This window comes from Rhinolophus hipposideros, assembly GCF_964194185.1.
Source record: "Rhinolophus hipposideros genome assembly, chromosome: 6".
Classification (NCBI taxonomy): domain Eukaryota; kingdom Metazoa; phylum Chordata; class Mammalia; order Chiroptera; family Rhinolophidae; genus Rhinolophus; species Rhinolophus hipposideros.
In genome coordinates this window covers 37,627,812-37,653,827 of record NC_138052.1, presented here as the reverse complement: position 1 = coordinate 37,653,827, position 26,016 = coordinate 37,627,812, and the positions used below count along the sequence as shown (strand labels likewise).

General features: G+C 38.7%; 1 protein-coding gene across 1 annotated transcript; it reads right to left on the bottom strand.

Annotated features, from left to right (window-relative positions):
• Window positions 1–1,140: 1,140 nt before the first annotated feature.
• DAPL1 (death associated protein like 1) lies at window positions 1,141–25,247 on the bottom strand. The gene is made up of 4 exons (XM_081051177.1): window positions 25,155–25,247; window positions 15,167–15,254; window positions 11,242–11,302; window positions 1,141–3,918 (listed from the first exon to the last, which is right to left on the bottom strand). Exons 1-4 carry the CDS (start codon window positions 25,210–25,212, stop codon window positions 3,802–3,804), a joined length of 324 nt encoding a protein of 107 aa, XP_080907303.1. The 5' UTR covers window positions 25,213–25,247; the 3' UTR covers window positions 1,141–3,801.
• Window positions 25,248–26,016: the final 769 nt, after the last annotated feature.

Genomic DNA, 26,016 nt, shown 5'->3' with positions numbered 1-26,016 from the left:
AGTGAACAAAATCCTGGGGGGACAATGGGAAGTAGTGGAAGAAGGACATGTACGACACTCACGAAAGAGGACTTCCAGAACTGCAGAAAGTGGCAAGAACAATGGGATAAGTCTGTTCTAAGTGAGCGGGGGTATTTTGAGGGGGATTGTGTCTTACTGTAATAAGCTTTTTAAAATGTAAACATTCACCATATTGTTTGATCACACCTTGTAATGTGTACCACATGCCAGCCATATCCTTCTTGGACTTGGGTTCCAGCTAAAGAAAGCCTATCACACAGAAGGAACCTGATAAATGTTTGTTTCAGTTTCTCCTGAGATTAATTTATCTTCTTTTGTTCCTATTTAAACCCATTTCTTTTGAGTGATCTCAGAACTAGCTATTTTTAAGTGTTCTCTATATCCTTTTCCTCAGCAAGAAATAATTTTCTCTAGAGTTTTCTTCCTATACCTCTTATTGACTTCCACCAAATACATGCTTACCTTTTTCTTTCTTTCAGCCTGAAAGCCATCTTTATTTTCTACCTCCCATGCTTTCTCAAATTTTCCAGCAATCATTTCTCTGGGTGTTACTGGCTTAGGGGTGTGTGTGCGTGTGTGTGTGTATGTGTGTGTTTTGTTTTGGTTTTGGTTTTGGTTTCTGGCACTTGTGGCTAGTAACGCAATGCCAGTCTCCATTTTATGATTAAATATTCTTGGATGGTTTACATAAATACTCCCTTTTGCTCCACAATATTTGTAAAATCCAGTTTACAGAGGGAGAAACAGACACAAAGATAGAGCTAGACAGAGCACACACACACAAATGCTTATCTCTTGGAGCTCACATACTGAAGCGTTTCTATGATGTTTGGGATTTGATCCAAAATAATCCAGAAGGAAAGAGGTAAGAGAAAGAGGAAGTGGGGGGTTGGATGCTATAGATAAAACAAGTTTGGCCACATTCTTGAAGCTCTGTGATGGGTACCTGAAGGTATAATATTCACCTGACTTTTGTGTGTGTTTAAATTTCCATAATAAAAAGCTTAATTAAAGTTTGCTTGTTAAAGATCTGCATGTGGATTTTTAGGACCTTGCTAATCTCAAGTTTCTGTGATTTTAAGACATGGATGTGAAGGGAAAGAAAACACTCACTTTATTCATATATTTCTTTAATACATTGTTTCTTGTTTCTTTAAAATGACTTTTTCTGTTTGTAGTAGGAAATGATATTGTTTTTTAAAAGAACTTGAAAAGTAGAGGACTAAAGAAAGTAGAAAATAAAAATACTGTCAAATCCACCACGCCAAGATAAAAAAAATTAAAAAATTAATTGAAAAAGAAAAAAAGATCTGCATGTGGGTTAGTGATCTCCACAGTCAACACATTTTTTTTTTTTGACTGTACATGACCCTCGGGTGATTTCATGAGCCTCTTCTTTAGCATGTCCCCCACCTCCCACCAAGTCATTTCTAAACTTGCTCTTTGTACTGATTTGCTGGCATGCTTATTTCCCTTTGGTCTAAGAACTCCTGGTGGGCAGGAGCAGTGTCTTACTCATCTTTGCGTCCTGGTGCCTAGCACAGAGTCTCCTGAACTGAAATGAAATGAGCTCAAAAAAAAAAAAGGATCTACCAAAGAATCCATACTCATGCCTGCCTGCACTGACATCCCCTGTCCCAGCCACGGCTTTTGCTGGGCCTGTGAACACATCATAGGGGGCTTCTGAGTGGAGCCACAGCACATCCATGAAAGGCTTATTCCTCAGGACAGAGAAGGAACAACAGCCCCTTTGGCTTCCTATATGTGCGGCCATGTCACCAGAAAGTTCTCTAATTGGCCTATTCTTTTCTCTTATGATACATTCTCCAAGATAATTCCATTTCTTTTCATTTCTGAAGTTCACACCAAACTTCTTACTTCCTATGATTTGGTGATTTAAATGGCTATAGTTGTGGGCCTAAATAAATACTGGGCTCCTCACTGCAGAGTCTCCCTTCCAGCAGCCTCTCTCCCCCTGTGATACACCTTCCATCTCCAGACAGAGAGAATGGCTCCTTCTTTTCTTTTAACTTCCTTTGGGTGGTTAGCCTTCACCTTACCCTCAGGAAAGTCAAATGTAGCCCTGCTGCCATCTCTGCTTCCCATTTTCCTTATCTTCCTCCCCAGTTTCCTTCCTGCTTCATTCTAGCTCAAATCTTCAGCTTTCCCTTGAATTTCTATTATAGCTTCAGTTTATACCATCTCTTATAGTTCTCCTACTACAGTGGTTCTGGCAGCTTCTAGAATAGTCATCTTGGCACCCTCTTGCTCTCACTACTCTTTAAATGGCTTATTATAAATCTCATTATCCATTTGTTGTTCTTCCCAGTATGCCACAGGGAAGGTTCAACTGCGGAGTCAGATGTTATTATACTTGTTTGACAAGGATCAGAAGTACAACCTCAATATCCTAATCTCAGTTCAATGGTCCAGCTAGCACCCACGGCCTGGCTTATACTTTGCTACTATTCCCTGGGGAAGTGGTGGCTGACCTTGAACTTCTGTGCATTTATTTGCCTTGTCACACTTACCTTTCTAGAACATTCCTGACAATAGTCCCAGAGACTGGGAACTGAGCTAAGCCAAAGTGGGATGGTTAGGACTGTCTTATTGACTCATGCTGTCATTGACTGAGGCTTGGTATTGTCTCAAACAATTCTCTTCCTCCTGAAAAAGAACCAAATAATACAGAGGAGGGGGTGGGATGCATCATTATGACCACAGAGACTTAGCCAGGTGCCTTTGGAGTTCCAGGAATCAGAGACAGGCGTGGCACCAGGTCATACTTCAAGGATTGTCAACCTGTAAAATGATGGATGAGTGTGCTGACTCCATTCTTGGGTACAGAGAAGTGTGGATTGTCAGATAGCATTATTAATTAGAGGTACAAAATGGTGGACTCTGAGTAACAGCTAACCTCTGTGGAAACAGAATGGGGTTGCCTCCTACCATCACCTGAGGATACCTTTGGTTATTTATATGTGAGTACATGAAGAGAGTATGTGCGTGTGCACGCATGTGTTGTGAAGGGTAGGAGAGCTAGAATAGGTTTAGCTATGGCAACACTTTCTCTCCTTCCTCCAATTAAAATCAACTTTCTACCCCAACCATAATGCCCTGTCATCATGATCCCCTCAGTTCTAGAGCATGAACCTTCTGGGAGGCCCTGAGCAAATCTTCCACTGAACCTAAATTCAATCTCCCACCCTGCTTCATTTGCAGAAGAGAATGTGTTTATAGTATGTCTAATTTTTTTCACTTTCCCTCACTAAACCTTCAAAACAAATTATGTATTTGTGTGAAACTGGGAAAAACATTTCACCTCAAGTGAAAACTTGAGCATCTTAAGACAAACACAATGAGAATAACTCTCCATGTTTGCATAGAATATTGGCCTTTGCAAAGCTGAGTATACTCCTCTCTAATCTTTGCTGTCAAGGGGAGCTCACTGTAGTTAGAACAACTCAGGGTCAGCATCAAGGAGATGAGAGCTTGCCCAGAGAGGTGGGATAGAATAGTCAAGTATTCTGGATTCTCCACTTATTCAACAGAATCACCTATGTAAATATCAATGGGATTTTGCCCTGTGCCAAAACGAGGCCTAAGTATGCAGTGGATTTACAATTTTAAGTGCTTTATTATCTATAGTCGAAAGAGAAGATACAAAAGCTGTTTGATTTACCAAGCAAGTACACTAGGCCTATGGACACTTTTGGTCCTTTTGCTAAGCTGTCAGATGTTCGAGGCAGTTGGCCAGATGGCTGTGTTTTACGTCCCAGCTTAACATTTTCGAGGCTGTTGAATAATGTAGATCCTTTTCAGTGGAGTGACCTTCTCCAGAGCAGGTCTGGGTTTTTGATGTGCCATGTGCACTACTGCTGGAAATTTATGGCTGAGCTAAATGTGAGAAAGAAAGAAAAAAAATAAGCATATTGAATCTTTCTGGCTATGAAGTATTAAAGTAGTAGAAGGCAATACAGTTGTTCAGGGGCATTTCACAAGTTTGTTTACTTCTTTGATAATATTTCTTTTTTCCATACCACTTCCAGCTCTGGACCCATGGCTGTATGTGTTAACCTGGGTTTTCCCTCATTAGTTTGTCTCTAATCTGTAAAATTATAAAATACACGAAGATAATATACATAATGTATATGTGCATTAATGTCTATGTTTTGAAGCGACATTTTAAAAAGTAGGAATGGTTAATTATTTCTGCATCAGTCCTATAACATTAGCAATTATTCTGGCACCAGTATGCATATATGGGTCCCCATATTCTAAGAAGCCTATGAGAACAGTGGAAAAGGTTTTGAGGGGGAAAACTCCTCTACTGTCAAAAGATCAGGAATAAAGAACCTCTGAAAGAAGTTAGGAAGAGTCAGTGTTATTTCTTAGGTTGTAACATGTGAAATTGCTTTTTACAGGTTTAAAAATGGTGTGACATTGGCCCTTTCATATGGTTCAATCTAAACAGCCTGGTGAAAAAAAGGCTGAGGAATGATGCACTGGCATCAGGTTCCAAAAGTTCTCATGAGTCATCTCCACAGAAGACATGTATGAGGAAACAGGTTCAAATAGATTTAAATTAACACAGACTGAGACTATTTGACAATAAGAGGAATTGCATACAGAACCAAGACCTTGTGTAATTTACCTTAAGGATAGCTTAAAAATCAAAAGGATGCCCAATATTGCAAGCACTGCAGACACAATTTTCCTAGGAGGAGAATTTGGACCCAGTGACCTTTTGGGTCCATTCCAGTTCTTGGTCTTCAAGCTGATCAATACAAACAGAAAGGCACCTAAGGAAACCTTCTCTAGCAAGCAAGGAAGGGATGCCTCAGCTCACTAGGAATTTAATTTATCACGATTGGGCTTACATGCCCTGGCCTTGACACTCAACTTAAATAAAAGGGGAGATAAACTGCTCATGACCCCAAGCATCACGTTGTTTATGGTTTGATTGGGCTCTCCTAAGCCAGGGAAAACATATGTGCCTTCTATCTCTTCTCAAATGTCCCTGAGCTCTAGGCACACAGCATTCCCTTTCATGTGAAACTTAACTCCAGAAAGTCCTTTCTTCTTGGTCTTAAAAAATTAAACACACTGGTAGAATATACACTGAAGTGTTAACAATGGTTATCTCTGAGGGACAGAATCATGGGCAATTCCTAGTCTTTTTCTTTGTTTTGTCTATCAGTATTTTTCTAAAAATGTTCTTTTACAATGAGCAGGTACAAGTTATATAATAATTAAACCCAAAGACAGTCTAGGCTGGCATTCTAGCAGAAAGGAAGTAACACAATTGAGATATTGGTCAGAAATGCTGCCTTAGAATCTAAAAAAAAGAGCTAGAGACTTTTTTTCTCAGATCAATTATCATCAGGCCACATGACATGCATTTGATAGTGTGGTAGAGTGTTTTGTTTTGTTTTTCTTTTAACATTAGAACTAGAAGGAAACTTAAGAGGTCAATGACTTCAGTAGTTTTCTTCCAGACTGGGTGTCTTTAGTGTCAACTAAAACAGATGGATTATTTCAGGTTAGCTCTAAATCACATTCAAAAGATTACATACAGGTAGGAAGAATAACCTGGCAAGTTACGTAAAATTGAATGTAAAAGGGGGTGAGAAAGGCAATGAACAAGTAATTCTGATTTAACAGAAATCTGGGCAATTAGCCAAGGTGAGATGGGGCAAGATGACAAGTTGAGACGGAAGAGAGAAAGCCACAATGTTGATTGTTGGTCTGAAGGCATGAGAGTGATGATGGGTGGAGATGGGAAAGGAAAGGGGAAAGGAGAACAGTGTGTTTGAACACACTATTGCTTCATGTGACACTAATACATTATTTGATCATTTCCAGGGTTACCTCCACAATTTAGGGGCTACATTTCTTGATCACTTAAAAAATTGTGGTAAAAATCACCTAATATAAAATTGACCATTTCAAACTTTTTAAGTGTATAGTTTAGTAGCACTAAATATGTTTACATTGTTGTGCAAACATCACTACCACCCAGCTCCAGAATTTTCATCATATAAAACTGAAAATGTGTATGCATTAAAAAATAAGTCCTCATTCCCCCATCCCCCAGCCTCTAGCAACCACCACTCTACCTTTTGTCTCTGTGAGTTTGACTATTATAGGTATCTCATATAAGTGGAATCATGCAAAATTTGTCCTTTGGTATCTGGCTTATTTCATTTAGCATAATGTCTTCAAGGTTTATTCATATTGTAGCATGTGTCAGAATTTCCTTCCTTTCTAGGGCTGTTGCATGTGTATATACCACATTTTGTTTATCATATGTCAATGGACACCTTTTGATATTGTGGATAATGCTGCTATGAACACTGGTGTTAAAATATCTGTTCAAGTCTCTGCTTTCAATTATTTGAGGTATATACCCAGAAGTGGATACATGTGGCAATTCTATGTTTAATTTTTTAGGAACTGCCATGTTGTTTTCCATAGTGGCCGCATCATTTTATGTTCTCACTAGTAATGCACAAGGGTTAAGGGTTACATCTTAATTAAGGCATTTAACTGAGGTTCTAAAAGCTCTGCTCAACTGCTTCTCAGAAGGGGAATGCCACAGATCAACATGAATGGAAGACTACCCCTGGAGCCTATTGGTCATTTGTAACTGGTTTGGAAAAGTTGAGGAGGAAAAAAGGCAACGGGATTGAGAAGGAAAGGGAAATAATTCTGGCAAAGATTTTATCACCTTAGAGAAACTGCCCATAATTCAATTATAAATGTTCAAGGTTTTTTTAGGGGGGGTTGGGAGGAAGGCAGTAACAGGACTTCATAGCAACTCTTGAATATACAACAATAGTATGAAGTTCTCTTTCTCCTGTATCTACCCCCAGGTTATAGGGGGTGGAGAGTCTACAAAGAATCTTCCATTAAAATTGATAAAACTGTAAATAAAATACTCAACCCCTTAAATACCTCAATTCTCTGTTGTAGATTCTGTATCAATGGAGATGGGAAGATTTTATTTTCAAGTCTGAACTAGAAATAAGTAGGAATAGCTCTCTAGAGTACAACCTACAACTAGCTGTGCTTCAGTCTGGGATCTTAACTTTGGGGCAGCTTTGGATTTGTTATAATTCATCTTTGTAAATTGACAAGGTTTGTGGAATAAAAAGTGTTTCCTGTCTGATTCATTAGGGTAAGAGAATCTAGGGTAACCTGACAAGAGAAAGAATTCAAGGCCAGTATATGTGTAAGGATTCTGCCCTGCTGTGGCGCTATCACATAAGGGCCGACATATTGAACTTGGAAAGGAGATCAGTAGAAACTTCCACATTGACAATTTACCTTCATCTTGGGTAGCTATGACCTCAGAACCTATATTTTTAGTTTCAGAGAAAAAGCAAAAGAAGTATGTTGAAAGTATTTATGACTGGAGCTGTGAAAGAAACTCTAGATGCAGGAAAATCAGCGGCAGGTTTTGTTTTAGAGCCTGAAGTCAGGTAGTATTGCAGCCTGGCAGCTCTTCATTCATCTTTCTAGGGTGATAACTTCCTACTTGAACGTGGGCACTCAGATTTCCACACCCTGTTAAGCAAAGTGCTTAAAACAAAACATTCAGCTCCAATCAATGAAACTCAAGGCTACTCCTACGGTGATGTTAATCTACAGAACAAGAGAAACCTTTTTAGATTCGCAGATGCCTTTGATAGTTTCCTCTCCCCCAGGATTCCATTTCACATCCATCTCACTCACTTTGGCAGTGGCATCTGGCAATTTGAAAATTGGGCCCAACTTTTACTAGGCTTCAACATTCCAACCCCTCCCACACCATAACCCAACCCTGTTACTAATGTTTTAGCTGGGTACTTTTAAGTTCGGAGAAGTGTCACAACTGTGGCCAAATTTAACTTCCACAACTTTCCAGAGAATTAATATATTTGGCAGTGTCGTTCTCACTCCCTGCCTTAAAAAAATTAAGTAAATGAACAACCATAAATCTCAGAGGAGCTACATGACTTCTAAAAGTTCAAACAACCTTTAAGAAGTAAGTGGAGTTTGGTCGAAGACCAGGTCTCCCAGATTTTTAGCCGAGGGTTTCAGGGTTATATAACTCCTTTTCTGACAGGAATACCATGTCATATGGCCTGTCACCATGCAACATGAATTCTCTCATTATTTAGGTCTGGAAGAGGTGGGAAGGGCTGGTTGAATAGGGAGGGAGGGAAGGAGGTAGGTAGTAAGAAGAGATGTCTGTGTGCAGAGAGGAGTGGGGGAAATAGTGGGACGGGGAATTTTAGGCTGTTTCCCACTTAGATTTGTACAATTCCAACCTTTTGGGAATTGTTTTTCAATCTCCCAAATCTTAAACCTTAGGTTGTTGATTTTAAAGTACAGTATCCATAGATGAACAGCATATGGACAGAAATGTCCTGCTATGATTAAATTGTTATTGAGAGCCTATGAATTGGGCTGTACTCTTGCTGTCTTAGACACTAAGTTCTTCAACTGGTATGAGAATAAGCATGGGTTCTTGGAACTAGACATAATTCCAGGTGAGGGCATGAATGAATGATAATAAATGCAGAGGATGTGACCCTCGTTTCTATTTTATTGTATTTCTTCCCGACAATTGCATGTTGTTAGGTCTTCATGACAATACATTTTGTGTGTGTGTCTGTGTGTGTGTGGGGGGGAGGGTGTGGGTGTGAAATCATTTCATTGCTCATGAAAATTTATCAGCAGATATCAATATCTATATCTCTACATCTATTACGTCTCTTAATTTTGTTGAATGAGGCTGTATAGTTTATGCATTTTTTTCATATAATTTGTCCACAGTGAAACATCCTTATACAGTTCTACGGGTTTTCACAAGTATCTGCAGTTTGTGAATGCCACCACAATCAAGATACAGAATCGCTCCATCATGCCCCCAAATTCCTTTCTTTCACTTTGTGGTCAACCCCTCCACCACCCCCAGCTCCGGACAACCACTGAAATCAGCCGATCTGTTTTTAAAGAGGCATTGGTCTTTCCATCCCAGGTTGACCTTTATTATGAAATCCTATTACACTTCAGGTTGAATTATGAATTCAAGGAGGACTTTTTCTTAACTGTAAGGAAATACATGGATCCCACCAACTTCCATATTCAAGACACAAGTAGTCACTTGTGGTGATTTTGGGACTTGATTTTCTGGCTTCTTATTCTTTGCCTGGGATTCCAAACGATACCCTGTAGGATATTTGTCTGGGAATAGATGCTAACACTTACTGACTGTGTCTGGTTCTGTGCTAGGTACTTTGCACATGTTATAAAACTTCATTTTAGTCTCACAACATCTCTGTGAAGTGGATACTGTCCATCACATTTGCATTTACAGATGAGGAAACAGAGACACAGTAAAGTGAAGAAACCTGAGTAAGGACACAGAGCTAGTGAGTGACGGAGCCAGCATAAGACCCAGGCACCTGATGGCTGATGCAAAAACCTGTGTCAGCCAGTAACCTATGCAGGCTCGGCCACAGTCCTACTCCAGTAAACACCGAGCTAAGTGTTCATGTTTTTTAAATAGGTATAGTTGCTGTTAATAATATTTGTAATAATACACCATCTCAATATTTTCTTATGCTTTCCAAATGCAACTTATTATTGTTGTTATTTGATTTTTTATCATTGGAATAAAGAAGGGATATTTTTAATTAAAAGGGAAAGAAACCCTTTATGTCACCAACATATGCACATATGTCTATAAAAAATAGTATAGACTCTTGCATCATACCTAATATAAAATCAACCTTTATTGACCTCTCCAAATATTTTATTTTGGGGTAACATATATTCTAGAGGAACATGCCATCCAGTTCTACTTAACAACTGTGGCATTCTCTTGCCCCTGAGGAAGAGGCGTTCAGTTCGCAGGAACAAGAGAATGAGATGCAGGAGCGGGCAGCTTGTCTTGCCCTGTCAGGGTGTCATCCAACCCTGCCCTTCTTATAAAGCCAGCAAGGCAAAGCACCACCTAGGACCTCACCTGAAGTCTATTTGATGAGAGAACAAAGCGCCCCCCACCAATATTAGAAGGCTCTAACTAGAGCCTTTAATAAAGATCTTGCCTTGTACTATCTGCCTTGCTTTCCATGGACTTCAGATACATCTTTTATTTCACTGCCATAAAACCAGAACAGAGAGTGCAAACAGGTTCCTCCGTGCCAGACATAGTTCTAAGAGCTTCCTGCACACAGACTCATGTATTCCACACAATATCCCTCTGAAATATATTCTCTTCCTTATTTCCATTTTACACGGGATGAATCTGAGGCACAGGATAAATAACTTGTTCAAGGTCATGTAGATCATTAGTGGAGAAGCCAGTGCCAAATGGGGCCCCAGAAGTCTAGCTGCATAGTTTCTGCTCTAATCTTTTTTAGATCCCACATATTGGCAGCAACAGCAAGTCTGCCTTCTGTGAAGGACACCCAGTCCTCTCCTTTCGATAAATGTGGGAGCGGCAGAAAGAGTGGTTCTTCATTACCTTAAATGCAGTGTATCTACCCTCTGTAAGTAAAATAAGGACCTCACTCAGCTCACCTACAAAGTTTAAAAACAAACTCTTAAATCAAAAACCAAACCACATTCTCTCTGGTAAAAATCTTCTGAGTGCCTTGAGCTACTTAGAAGAAATCCAAGATATATATAACAGTGGAAATCCAAATAAAAATAACAGTGGTCAAACACCTTTGTAAACAGACTACTGGATAAACCCAGCCAATGCCCAGCCTTCCTCCAGCCCCAAACCATGCAACCCTCCACCAGCCCTCCTCGCCTCAAATCAAGGATTTCCTCAGAGATTGCCGTGGTGGGGAGGAAGGCCAAAGACTGGTGAACTCCTAATACACAAGCTACCTTTTTATAAAAACATGCCAATGTTTCTAAGAAGTATTTGGGATGGCAAAGGAAAGTTCTGCCAATTCAGTGTCATGATTCTTGCTTCATTTTCTATCTTAATTTTGAGATTATTTATTAAATAGATATTAGGAATTTGGGAGAAACAGCTTTTCTCACCAAGACCTCTTTGTGTTCCTTGGACTGAGAGCAGATTCTTTCACAAGGACATCAAACCTCTGAGCTGGAAAAAACCTCAGTGGTCATTGGCTCATTCACCCAGGCAGCCTGATCGCTGGGTAAATACCACAGACTGGCAGCCTCCCACGACACACCTCACCCACGGCTCACCTTCTCCAGAGTGTCATTCAGAGCATCCATCGTCTGTGTTTTGGCAACATTTGCAATGACACTGCAAAGAGAAAAAGACACTTCATGTAGGACCTGAAAGCATTCCCAGTGAAGAGGCTAAATGATTTATATAGAGGGCAGTCTACTTGGCTTTTAAGCTTTCATTCTGCTTGGCTACATCTAGAAGACAAAAATTCCTGCCTCTGTGTGCCCGTGCACTACAACAAGTTTTGTAGGCCAACTTATTGCTATTATTGCCTTTTCAACTTTTCATCGAAGTATGGCACACATGAGAACAGTGCAAAAAGGATAGTATCAGTGTGTAGCTTAGTGAATATTCACAAACTTAGAATACAAATCTAACCAGCTGCCCCCTAAGGAGAACCATTACCCTGATTTAAAGCCCCATAAATTAGTTTGGACTGTTTTTGAACATCATAACATGAATTGTGCAATATATACTCTATTGTGTCTGGCTTCTTTTCTCGGGCCAAGCTATTTTGTAGAAGAATTTCAATTAGGGCTGAGCCTGCAGTACAATTTCTTATAGGAAACTCTGCACTTGGCATATTTTCTTTTTCTGGATGGTTTGTGTTGGCTGATAGAAGTTATTAGGAAATGGACATAGATTGATGATGCCTAGAAATCTATTTTCTAGGATATATTTTTCAAAAGCTATTCACCAAGGAAGTGTAAAGAGAGCTGTTTGTCCATGAAGATGAGGCACTCACATCCCGTGCACACACTCGTGAAGCACATGTGAACGGCAGAGGTGGATTGATGGCGGAGCTCACGAGGCTTCAGCTTCAGGGCCTCTCACTGCCAGGCTCCTTCCAAGGCCCTGGGAGGGGCCCTGGCCATTTCAGATCTGTAACGTTTTCTTATTTTCTCAAAATGGCCTCCAAATTCTGTAAGTTTCAGGTCCCACCTACTTATATCTATCTCTGGTAAATAGGGCGAGAGAGAGAGAAACAGAGAGAGAGAGACAGAGACAGAGACAGAGAGAGAGAGAGAGACAGAGAGAGACAGACAGAGAGACAGAGAGAGACAGAGAGCTAGTTCTTGCTGTTTAAGTTCCGTAGTAGTTCAGTTCCCATCTTTTAATGACTACTAGAAAACAATTAAGTTTTTTTTTTAAAGAGGGTTCCAATTGCCACTTTATTACTCTCTAGGCAACTCCTGCTCCTGCATTGTTCAATTGATGTTAAAATGAATAGTTAAGTCCCCATTTTCTGAGGTGCACAGAAACATGACTTGTCCACTGGCTGCCAGCTAGAAGATCATTTCCAAACTATGACTCCTGAGCCCTTGCCCAGGCATGTTAAAAATGTCACTGTAATAGCTTTTTAGTGGAGTCTTTAGGGTTTTCTATATATAGCATCATGTCATCTGCAAAGAGTGACAATTTAACTTCTTCATTCCCAATTTGGATGCCTTTTATTTCTTTCTCTTGCCCGATTGCTCTGGCAAGGACTTCCAACACTATGTTGAAAAGCAGAGGTGATAGGGGACAGCCCTGTCGTGTTCCTGAACGTAGAGCTTCAGTTTTTCACTGTTAATTATGAGATTAGCTGAGGGTTTGTCAAATATGGCCTTTATTATGTTAAGGTATTTTCCTTCTATCCCTATTTTTTTAAGTGTTTTAATTATAAATTGATGTTGTATCTTGTCAAATGCTTTTTCTGCATCAATTGATATAATCATATGATTTTTGTCCTTCATTTTGTTTATCTATGTATCACATTGATGGATTTGTGGATGTTGAACCGTCCTTGTGCCCTGGGATGAACCCTACTTCATCGTGATGAAAAATCTTTTTAAGGCATTGCTGCATTCGATTTGCTAGAATTTTGTTTATGATTTTTGCATCTGTATTCATCAGAGATATTGGTCTGTAGTTCTCTTTTTTTTGGTGTTGTCCTTACTAGGTTTTGGCATCAGGGTAATGTTGGTCTCATAAAATGAGTTAGGGAGTACTTGTTGGAGAGGCTGTAGAGAAAAAGGAACCCTCATACACTGTTGGTGGGAATGCAGACTGGTGCAGCCACTATGGAAGGCAGTGTGGAGGTTCCTCAAAAAATTACAAGTAGAATTACCGTATGACCCAGCAATCCCTCTCCTGGGTATCTACCCAAAAAATCTGAAAACATTTATCCATAAAGAAACGTGTGCTCCAATGTTCATTGCAGCTTTGTTTACGGTGGCCAAGACATGGAAACAACCAAAATGTCCTTCGATAGATGAGTGGATAAAGAAGTTGTAGTATATATGCACAATGGAATACTATTCGGCGGTAAGAAAAGATGAAATAGGACCATTTGTGACAACATGGGCGGATCTTGAGAATATAATGCTAAGCGAAATAAGTCAGACAGGAAAAGCAGAGAACCATATGATTTCACTGATATGTGGTATATAAACCAAAAACAACAAAAGAACAAGACGAACAAATGAGAAACAAAAACTGATAGACACAGACAATAGTTTAGTGATTACCAGAGGGTAAGGAGGGCTGGGGGGAGGGAGATGAGGGTAAGGGGGATCAAATATATGGTGATGGAAGGAGAACTGACTCTGGGTGGTGAACACACAATGGGATTTATAGATGATGTAATACAGAATTGTACACTGAAATCTATGTAATTTTACTAACAATTGTCACCTCAATAAACTTTAATTTTTTAAAAAAGTGTCACTATAAACAGAGCTTGTGCTTAAGACACATTTTAGTAGCAGAATAGGCTTTCAAAATTGACCAGCTTGCAATTCAACAACAGTCAGGTATCATTTACAGAGAGAGTGCTTTCTCTATTCTAGGAACTATCCTAGATTGTAGGTCTGAAGATAAATAACATGTGACCCCCGCCCCACTCTTGAGCTTTGCTTTCATCATGTGATGGTTATTTTCTGCTATCAAGAGAAACAAAAACTGACTGCTAATGCCACCAATGAGTATTTTATTTTAAAGTGGAAAAGATCCTCAAAAAATGTCCTCACAGATATCAGAAAGAAAACTTTAAAAGTGATCTAAAAATATTTTATATGAAAGAGCCAGATAAATTCCCAGGTCTATTTCCCTCCTAATTCTCTTTCTGAGACTGTTGCCATTTTAACTCTTGCACATCCTCTACCTTGAACATCCTCTAATAGACTCCTTTTGAAACATCCATCAACTCTTCTATGGAAATTATCTTGAAATTAATAGTCTCTGAAGCACACCTCATTACACTACTTGGAGGAGCCAGTTCCACACATTTCTTTCTTTTTGAATGCACTCATTTTCCTTAACCAAGGCATAAGGTGGTTGGCCCGTTTGCTTATTCCATCCAGCCCACAGCCCTCCGCTTAGCTCTGGGGATAGTTCAGTGTACAAGGTTATGGTGGAAGGAGCAGGAAGAAACAGCCTCAGTATCTGTAAGCCTCTGGCTCTGCCAAGTATAGTGTCCATTAGTAGTGTCTAAATAATTGAGTGATGAATTTAAAACAACCAAAAAGGCATTTATTTTTAATTTAGGAGATTTGCTTCAGCAAAAAGCATATTATGCAAACAGTGCAGCCTAGGGAGAATATTTTAAAGGCTAATGTGAAAATAGGATAAAGGAACGTGCTTCAGGTTTGAATGCATTTAGGATCGTGTTTTTTAAGTACAAGACAGCCAGGCTGGAGTCGCAGGAGGATGGGTTGGGGTAGTGATGGAGTTCCTGAAAGAGTCCTCCAGCAGGTAGCCAGCCACCTTGCACCAGGCTTCCCCAATCTTGACCCCCACCCCACCCCAGCTTGGTGGCTACCTCTAACCCTGCTTAGCAAATACCGCAGGGGCCTTGGTGTGTGGTAAAATACAGGGAGGCCTCTGGCTTCTGGAAGAAGAGGAGTCACTCAAAACTCCTTGAGTTGATAAAGGAGAAGAAATTAAGCAGTCTCCTACCTTGTTTTCTCTAATCCTGTTTTTTTGGTATGTCTCTCCAAGATGCCAATTTCTTGTTTTTTGGAAATTCGCATTCCTCCAGCTTTTACTGGAAACAAATAAGCATCAACACAGAAATCAAGATTAGAACAGCAAGAGAAGGCTTGCTTTGGTATTCAAGATATGAATTTAGATTTAAGTGAATTTTACAACTTATTTTTTAAAGATCTAAACTTTTATCTAAAACAACACAATACAAAAGCTGCCCACAAACCACATAAGAGAAGAAAAAAATATGTTTTGTGCAAATAAGGTGGGGAGGGGAAAAAGCCCAGAGGTCTGCTTGTTTACGTTAAGAGAAGGGGAACTGAGGTTAAAAAGGCAGCCCGTTACATCTTTGATTTGGGGAGGACGGTAACAACATACTCCCTTAGGTATTGCAATGAAAACCTTTTTTTCTTGTTATCAAACCAATTACATTCTTCATGATAGCAACCGACAATTACAATGTGACCCTCCTATTTTCCCACAAGATTAAAGTTTGTGCAAGGCTTGCATTTTTTTTCAACTAAAGCTTTCAAAAGCCAAATTTCGAGAATGAGCCAAAAGTCAGGGCATGAGGTGATAATAGGCATTTTATTCAACAGAGATGCTTCTGATCCCACCAGATACCCACCTCGGATGCAGACCCTGCACCTCGGATGTTGGCTAAGCTCAGATATTGTAATGAGTAATTAAACTACATTAATAATCCTGCCATTCAAGAGATCAATTAGTATTAATTAGGCTACAGATGACCTAACAGCAACTCAAGTGTTTAACAATGTCAGATGAAATAAACTTTGAAAAGGAACAACCCATTTCAGATTGCAAATCAAAGCAAATACTTTCTTCTGTTCCCAGAAAATTTGCACATCTAAAAACTGACAAGTTCAACTGAGAAAAAAACTAAACAGACATTGATTTGTTTCAACCTGTTAATTCTTTTTATGGGAATGTCAGATGGGCAATTTTCTAAAACTAGCTCCAATAAAGTAAAAAAAAAGGAAAGCCTGTTCTATTTCTCCATGCCCTTGTGAATTGACTTCGTCATTGTTCTTTTAAAATGATTATTTAATTTGTTTGATTATAATACATATATAAAGCACGCGATTCAAAAAGCATGAAAGGTCTCCAGTCTCCCTCCTACCATTATTTCCCAGCCTCCGGTTCATCTCCCTAGATACTGCTAATGTTATAAGTTTCCTCTGTATTTATCCACAGATATTCTAATGTGTATACCTACATATCATTTTTTGAATGGCAGCATATGATATCCATCATTCTGCATCTTGTTTGTTCATATTTTTTATTCAATCATATATTTTCAAGTAAGTTCTATTTCAATACATATATAGAAATGTGTCTTTTTAACATCTTTGTATTTTCATCAGATGAGCATTCTGTGTTTATTTAACCAATTCACAGATGTTAGACCCCTCAGATGTTTCTAATCCACTGTCATTACAAACAATGCTGCAATGAATCCTTTTATAAATGTATCCTTTTATAAATATATCCTTTATTTATCCTATATCCCCTTATAAATATATCCTTTTATAAATATAGTTTTGCACAAGTGCAAGTATACCCGTGGGATAAATTCCTAGAAGTGATCTTGTTAGTTCTGAAGAGTATGTATATGTGGACTTTTGCTGAATCTTGTCAAATTGTCCTTTCATGGAGGTTGTTGCGTCAGTTTAGAATCTCACCAGCAACAATGAGAGGAATTATTTCCCCCTACTCCTTGCAACAATGTGAGCTAGAAAACGTTTGATGGTGTCAATCAATAAGTTTTTAAAAAGGTATCTCATTGTTTTAATTTGCATTTTTATGTTTTATTAAAGCTTGAGCTTGGGTCTGTGTTTTAGAAGCCATTTTCTTTTTATGAATTGTTCAAATTCTTTGTTCATGTTTTTGCTATTGGATTGCTAGTCTTTTTCCTGTCTTTTTCTTATTGATTTATAGGTGCTCTTTATCTATGAGATGTATCACAAATATAAAATATTTTACCAGTTACTGTCTTTTGTGTTAATGATGTTTTTGCAATCAGAAATTTGTTGTTTTCGTCAATTTTTTATTAGTTTTATATCACTAAGGAGTCATCCCGACTCTGATGTTTTATAAACATTATTCCTTATTTTCTTCTAGAACTTTTATGGTTTCATTTTGTATAACCAATCTTTGATCATAATAAATTCTTGACCTTTCTAGAATGTATTCTGTGTAAGTCATGTGGAGGCATGATAGATTTTTAAAGAGTATTCTGATAATATTAAAAAATCCATCTTTTTGGCAAACAGACATATGAAAAAATGTTCAACCTCACTAATCAGAGGAACAAAATAAAAACCACAATGAGATCCCACCTCACTCCAGTCAGAATGGCTATCATCAATAACTCAACAAACAAGTGCTGGTGAGGATGTGGAGAAAAGGCAACCCTCATACACTGTTGGTGGGATTGCAGATTGGTGCAGCCATTATGGAAATCAGTATTGAGGTATCCCAAAAAACTGGAAATAGAACTACCTTATGACCCAGCAATTCCACTCTTAGGCATCTAGCCAGAGAAATCCAAAACACTAATTCAAAAAAATTTATGCACTCCTATGTTTATTGCAGCACTATTCACAATAGGCAGGATGGAAACAACCAAAATGCCCATGGTAGATGACTGTATTAAGAAACTGTAGTACATTTGTACAATGGGGTATTACTCGGCCATAAAGAAGAATGAAATCTTATCATTTGCAACGATATGGACAGACCCAGAGAACATTATGCTAAGTGAAATAAGTCAGACGGAGAAAGACAAATACCAGATAATCTCACTTACATGTGGAATCTAAAGAATAGAATGAACAAACTAATCAGGAACAGTCTCAGAAATATAGAGGAAAAACTGAGGGCTGCTAGACGGGAGGGGGTGGGGATGAGGGAGAAGGTGAGGGGATTGGAAAGCATAAGCAGTAACCACCAGATTGACATGGGGGTACAAAAGACAGTTTGGGAAATATAATCAATAATGTTGTAAAGATTTTGTAGGGTTTCCGATGGACACTTGTCTTATTAGGGAGACCATTTCATGGACGGTGTAGGTGCCAGACCACTGCAGAGTACACCTGAAGCTGACTAATACTGAATGTCAACTATAATTTAATATATATATATAGTCACAGGAAGTGGAGTACAACATAAGAAATAGAGTCAGTGGAACTGTAACAGCTCTATACAATGTCAGAGGGATGGTAGATTGGGGGCGGGGGGTAACACTTTGTGAGGGATATAATGTCTAACTATTACATTGTTTTGAAACTAACAATTAAAAAATAAAATAGTCACAAAAATAATCCATATTTTGTCTACTAATTTGAAATGCCATCTTTATCATATATTAAGTTCTCATATATACGTAAATGTGTACATACATATATAGGTATATTACAAGTATGTATATATATGTGTATACATATGCATATATATATTTTGTTTGTGTGTGCAGGGGGTTACTTCTAGACTTCCATTGTGTTCCATTAATCTCTCTGTTCCATTCATATGTCATTACAACTCTATTTAAATTATTGTAGTATTATAATGTATTTTAATATCTGACAGTGTTATTAGTCCCCCTTTGTCACATTTCCTTTGCAGAATTTTACTAACTATTCTTATTTATTTTTCCACATGAACTTTAGAATCAGTTTGTCAATTTCCTATAAAAAATACTGTTGATGTTAATTTTAAGGATATTATATTTGTAGAGATTTTTAAAAGGAAAATTTGTATCTTTATATTCCTAGTAGCTCTCTATTCAAAAACATGATATACTTTTCCATTGTTTACATATTCATTTGAGTCCCTCAGTAAATTGTTCACATAAATCTCACACATTATTAGATTTATCCTCTATGAATTTTATCTTTGTTGTTGCTGTAGCTATTGTAAATGGGGTCTAGTCTTTGATTATAACTCTAACGGATTGTTGTCCTTATATTACTTGATCTTATATCCGATCTTATTGAATTCTCTTATTGTTTATAATAGTTTTTTATTGATTCTTAGGTTTTCCACGTACAAAAATGATAAACATGCAAAGAATTCCATTATTTCTTCCAGAATAATTTAAATAGTGGTGATGGTAAATGTCTTTGTCATCCTAATTTTTAAGATTGCTTTTAGTGTTTTCCTTTTAAGCATAATATGTACTTAGGCATATACATACACACACACACACACACACACACACACACACACACACATATATATATATATGCCATGTATATAATATATATTTTTAAAAATATATTGTTTCATCGTGTTAAGAAAATATGTAGTTAATTATACTACTTGGAGTCTTACAGTGAAACCATACTTGCATTCATGGAAAAAACTCCACTCGGCCATTTTGAATCACCAAGTTGTTTTTTTATTGACTATAAAAGACTCTCACTAAAATTTTATAATTTCAGATGCAGTCTAGGGGGGGAAATGTTATTCTCATATGTGGTTTCCTTTAAATTCATAAGTAATCAGCAACAGAAATGCAATTATGTGGAAATATCTTCTGAACAGCCATAGAGTACAGAGGTGAAATAAACCAAGTGATGGCTTTTTTGGGAAGACTGAAGAGTGTGTGCCCCTGTGTGAGGGGTGGTGGTCTTCACAGCATCCTTGTCTCTTTTATCAAGAAGAATCAAATAAGAGAGCTAGAGTTTGGGCCTTCAGTACCCTTTCCAACAGTATTTTTCATTCTCCTTATGAAAAGTGCTTTTAAAATAGGGTATATGGTACTTATTATCTGTTTTTACTGCTCCTTTTGTTTTCCCTGATGCTCTTGTTTCTATACATTTTCTTCCATCTGGACTGATTATTATCGCCAACTACAGAAGCAAATTGTTATCGTTAAAATAAACAATAGTGAAAAGTGAGAAGACCTCTGGAGTGCAGAGCTCTGTGTCACTCATTTGAAAGGACACTGACAATCCAGAGAATGTCCGGAGGAGAGTGACGAGAGTGGAGAAGGGAGTCATGTCATATGAGGAACTAGGGAATCTGGAAAGATCATTTCTGAGGAAGCAAAGACTCAAGGGAGCTTAGGGTGCCATCTTCAAAGATCTGAGAGGCTGTTATGTGGGAGGAGAAATGGTTTCTTGGTGACGAAATATTATATAGGGTCCAAGAGCTCTACCCCTCCTGAACTCTGTGACCTTGAGCAAGATACTTAAACCACACGGGGGCTCAGTTTCTGGAGCCTTGAAAAGGGAATAATACTGATTGTTCAGGTTGTTCTAGACAATAAAGGTGACATAAGTACCTGGTACATGGTAGGCACTTAAATATTTGTAGTTATTATAATTTATATTTATTTTATGTTTCTCCAGAGGGGAGAATGAAGACCAAACAAAGAAAATTCCAGAGAGGCAGAGTCTAGCTACATGTAACAGTTTGTCTTTTTCAAAGTGAAGTAGATTGCCTAGTACATTTGTATGTCCTTTGTCCCTCAGTGTGTTAAAGTAAAGAAGTCTACCTGCCATGAATATCTTAGGAGTATTTTGGTGAATTTGGTAGAAGTTGAACTAGATGGTCTTTATTATGAAGTCCTTACTATGATTCTAACTCTTCCCATCTACTTACAAAGGAAAACCTATCACTTCTCTCCCATCCGAAAGAATATAAGGCACTCAACTGAGAAACATGCCAAAAATGCCAAAAGAAATTTTAAAAGAACACAAAAATAGGAGTCCTTCATTCTTAACAATAAAATAGAGATGTTTGAGGGGAAATTAAAAATCCTCCCAGAAGATTCCTACTTCCATCCAGGAGTCTGAATCCTCTCTGGTAGGGCTGTGGGCTTTAACAACGATTTAGGAAGCATAGGTGAACCACACGTTGGATTTCCAGGGCACTGTTCTTGTATCAAACTGGTTCTGGTAGGTAATCTCACTTGGTCAGTCATGTACAGTAGAAGGAAGCAGAAGATAATAGTCCCATACTATAATGGGTACACTGAGATATAGATTAAGGCTCTCACTACATTAGGGTGACTGAACCAGATGGGAGGGTCAAGTTCAAAGCTCTGCTGCTTACACTAGTCTCCTGTGATCTATTTAAATCATTGTAAATAAACACTTACAACTCAACACAACCATGTTCTTGCCCATTTGCTTATTCCAGGTAGGTCTGATGCACAGAACATCTTCAAAGGCTCGCTGTAACTAAGTTCATTTAAATTTGTAATCATTTACCTAATTCCACGTTTTGGGACTATATTGTCCTTTGACCTTTTGTAGAAGGACAAACTGGAATTGGGCAAAGTGAAATATTACTTGATTTAACATTTTGGCTGGCCTTTGAATACAACTACATAAGTCTTTAGGTCCTCTCAATTAGCAAAATGAACTAGAGGGAAAAAGATGTAAAAAAAAGAGATACTTTTTTGGATAGTTTCATTAGAAAACCTAAATGCATGTGGGGAAAATGAAACTTTGCTTTCCTATCTCTGAGTAAGACTTATACTGTTGTGGCTTCTTTTGTAGTTAACTTCAAGTTGATAACTTCAAAAACATACTCTTGAGTTTAGAATGCTATGTAATAATTTTCCAGTTAAGATTTATAGTTAGGACATTTTGCACAATTTTCAGTAGAGGGTAGTCAAGATAAAGGAAGTCCTGCAAGAAAAATTAAGCTTTTTTTTTTTCTTTGCTGATCAGTGGAAAATGTATGTGAAAAAGCTAACAACACAAAGGTTTGTACAAACTCTGTGTTGTGACTTAGAACTTTTATTTGAAGATTTTAATGAAAAGGTTAGATGTTTGCAAAGACAACTACTATGTTAATAAAATATTCAATTTGACAGCCTTAAACAAAAAGTTAGACGTTTGCAAAAACATTTCCTTTGCATTTACATTTGATTTTTTAGCAAATTTTAAGCTGCCATTCAAGACCCAAAAGACTAGCATCAGAAGGTCGTGGAACAAGGAGAGAGGGCTTTAGAGCAGGAACACTTTGGCATGGGGCCCATTTTATTTTTAAATCTCAGCCCCACTGCCCTCCAGCTGTGTGGCTTTGGTCAAGTCCCTCAATCTTGCTGACTTTCAGTTTGCTCTTCTGTGAAACAAGGCTAATGGGACATTATCAGTCTGCAGGGCTATTGTCAGGTCTACAAGGCTCTTTGCAGTGCCAGGGGCACAATGAGTGTTGAGAGAATGGTAGTTGTCCTTGCATTCATCAAACCCCTGTTCCCGTGATGCTTGGGGTAGTGGGTCTCCCAACCTCTCTCTCGAACCTCAGAGATCAAACCCCATAAGTTGACTTGAGCAGACTGGAGCTGAGAGAATGAAGCCTTTATTGTGTTTCTTGTTATTGTTATTTTGCTTTTTTTTAAATAATGCTGGTCCTTATGCAACTATGGTTTCACACTTGGGGATACACTCCCCAAACTTCTCTCTCTCTTTAATGAGCCAGAAAACTGATTCTCTCTGAGGGTTCAGTGGTGGCCCCTCTGATGGTTCTGATTTAAATCAAATTTGACTTAAATCAAATTTAAAAGTGCAGGGAATAAAGAAAAGAAAAATGCAGGAACTCCTGCTCTTCCTAGTTTATTACGTAATTGGTTTCCTCCATCACCTTCTATGCACACATTTTTTGGCTGTTCATGTAATGGGGTTCTTATAAAACTGAAAAGTGAGGCAAATGAAAAAAAGCAGAAAATCCAAAGTTAAGCTTGCTAGATCCCAGGACAGCTCATGTTTAATGTAGTCATGTTTAATGTAGTGTGGCATAAAATTTATAACCGGGGCCAACAGAGGTGCAATATGTTGTATTAATATGCAGGAAAGAAAAACCGCCAAGCACTCCACATGTAGGTGGGAAAGAGTTACAGCTGGCTGCCTTTTGAGTGGTTTCATTTTTAACTATGATGGGGCAGGCACATGCATCTTTTCCACTGCAGTTTCCTTTCTGTCTGATGACTGCATTAGTGCCTAATGCACCCCTCAAACACCCTGATGTCTTGCAACTGTGGAGGATTATTCCTTCCAACAGCTATGTGTTTCACTAGACCTGCATTTTACGGGGATTCACACTTACGTGCATAAGTTATCTCCTTTAATTGTCATAACAACCTTATAATAGCAATGGCATTTCTTACTCCCTGTTTCAGAGATGAGAAAACTGAGGCTCAGAGATGTGAAATAACAGCAGAGTTTAAACCCAGGTCTGTCTGAGTCCAAAGGCCATGTCAGACCCTGCGCATCTTATCATGTCTGCTTTGTACTTTCACGGATCTATTTATTGCTTATAAAAAATCAGGTGAAGATTTAATGGAATTCTGGTGATGAATTGTTTTCGTTCCATAAATAAAATTTTGCACCATAGCAAACTGGTTCAGCCTGAAAATAGGTAGCGAGACAAGCTGAAGGATGAGGCTTCTTTGTTTCCTTGCTCTCGGTGGGGAGGCAAAAGTCTGCCTTCATCTCCACTCTCATTACCCCAAACCCTCTTATCTGTAGTGTCACAGTTCATAATAATTAATTGTCATGCCAGAGGCATTGCGACATGCTTGATGGAGTCATGGTGTGCTATGTACACAGAGTAATTAGCAATCATTAGTGGTGGGGACAGAAAGTTCCTGGTGGTTTTATTCAAACTTTCATTTGGTTAAGTTTATCTCTGTGTTCTTTGTGCATAAATGTGATTTAGCAAATCAGGTTTTAGCTTAACTGTTTTATGAAGGACTGGGGTGGAAGTGCTGGGAAGAAAATGATGTTCTTTCATCTTTTGTCTTTATCTACGTAATGACTGCTCTTCTAATAATTTGCATATATAGTTCCTGACCATTAGGTAAAGCCATTAATTTTAAGTACAGATAATATTAAGCTATTGTTAAGTTGAATTACAAATACAAAATGTCAGGAGTCAACCATAGGAGACCCGGGCATGGTGCCCAGAACGGGAAACTCAGAATTAGTAGTAAAAATTCTGACTCTTCTCAGCGGGGTGTCCACCAGGAAAACCACTGACCCTCTGAGTCAGTTCTCCATACCTCGCACACTTTGTATCAGGCCTCATCCTCCAAGGCAAAGTTGACTGAAATAACCTCGGCTTAGAGGTGCCAAAGACTTATACCAATAAATACATTTTATAAATGAAGAAAGACAACAACAAAACAATCAAGCTTCTGAGATCTTTCTTAAAGGAAGAAAAGAAGGCAGACAGTTGAAAGGGCCTACAACAGGCTAAAAATAGGCCTGTATGCCTTTGTCGATGTATATGGCCATATGGTTAAGTACAATAAAACTAATTTCCATACTCCAGAGAGTTGATATAAATAGCACACATTTAAAACTTAAAAAAAGAGAGAACTGTGGATGCTTTGCAAAACATCTTGAGAGCTGCCTTTCCCAGTCCGCCCTCTCCAATGCCTCGGTCCTTATTACAGAGCGCTCTTCAGCTTGTTGACAGGCAAACTACATCACTGATAACACTGCCCAACCCACTGGAGGTGGGAGAGAGAATTACGGTTGCTCTCTTTCATGTGGAAGCTCATTTGCCTGGCTACGAAGTCAAGTGCTGTACAAGCATCTAGGGGAGACTAAGTCTTAGAGCTCAAATCTCTAGGGAGGAGGGTTCCATGGCAGTGAATACTCCTCCATGTGTAGTTGTTGTCACCCCTAACCGACAGGCAGGAAGGAAAGGTCCCACCTCCCTCCCTACCCCTTTCCCAAGCACCCAACCCCTTATATCCCTACGTATAATTAGGTTTTAATTCAACCGGGTCAAGACAAATCCCCAAGTGGTTTTATACACAAGCCTGGAAAGGTCAAAGACATGGGGGAAATCAGGTTGCATGAAGTTAAAAGGAACAATGGGAGGGTGAGAACCTGTGCTCTGTTGGGGTGCCTCTGGTGAAGGATGGGCCACAGCAACAGTGAAGCCCTTGCTTGCTACAGGACAGAGGGCAACCTACCTGCGGGAGGATGCCCCCCTTTCAGTGGGGAGGGCAGGACTTGCACTTCATTTGCCATGGCGTGTGCTGGTGCTGGTGCTGTGGCGTGTGCTGGTGCTGGTGCCAGCTGTGGCTGCCCCACTGCACCCTGGCTTTATACCAGCTGGGGGCGGGGCCCCTTAAGGGCATTGCTGAGCAGCAACAGGGCTTGTCACCTAGCTCTCTGGGAACCTGCATCTCCTCAACAAGTTTTCCCTCAGAAGAAAACATTCTTCTTACTCCCTCCATCTGAGAAGCCAAGGTAGATGGTTAAGGGAACTCCTATTTTTCTTTCCCAGGAGGAAGGGGAGAGAATGAAGTTCAGTGGAATGCTTTTACTCTCCAACTACTCATCCATCAAGTATATGCCGAACCTACAACCTGACAGGCTCTTTGTCATATACCCGCATGACAAGAAGGGAAAGACTAGATCTTTGCTTCCAGACATCTGTAGTCCTTCAAAAGAGACAATTACAAAGTGCTGTGCTTTTGTCCCAGTCTTTGCAGTTGTAAGCATTTATACTAACAAAATAATTGAAGATGTGTACAGAGATATCTGCACAAGGATGATAATCATGTATTTCTTTTCTCTTTTATTCAGTATTCACTGGAATCAACAAAAACATCCCAAAATAAAGAAGGATAATTAGATAAGTTAAAATATAGCCATGAGAGCATTATGTACACATTTATAAATCATGCTTTAAAATAATATTTAAAAATGTGAAAAATATTCTTGCTAAGATAGTGAAAAGGTAGGATGGAAACTAATAGATGGCAATTTTGTTGAAAAGAAGAAGTACAATTTTAAGATTAGGCATTACTTTATCTCCTGTGCTGATCA

Excerpts from the sequence above, each read along its gene's own strand:
- DAPL1 (XM_081051177.1), bottom strand. The coding sequence starts at position 25,212 with ATGGCAAATGAAGTGCAAGTCCTGCCCTCCCCACTGAAAGGGGGGCAT. Across the intron at positions 15,255-25,154 it reads AGGGGGGCATCCTCCCGCAG|TAAAAGCTGGAGGAATGCGA; the intron begins GTAGGTTGCCCT and ends ATTTGTTTCCAG. Across the intron at positions 3,919-11,241 it reads TGAATGACACTCTGGAGAAG|CTCAGCCATAAATTTCCAGC; the intron begins GTGAGCCGTGGG and ends TCTCACATTTAG.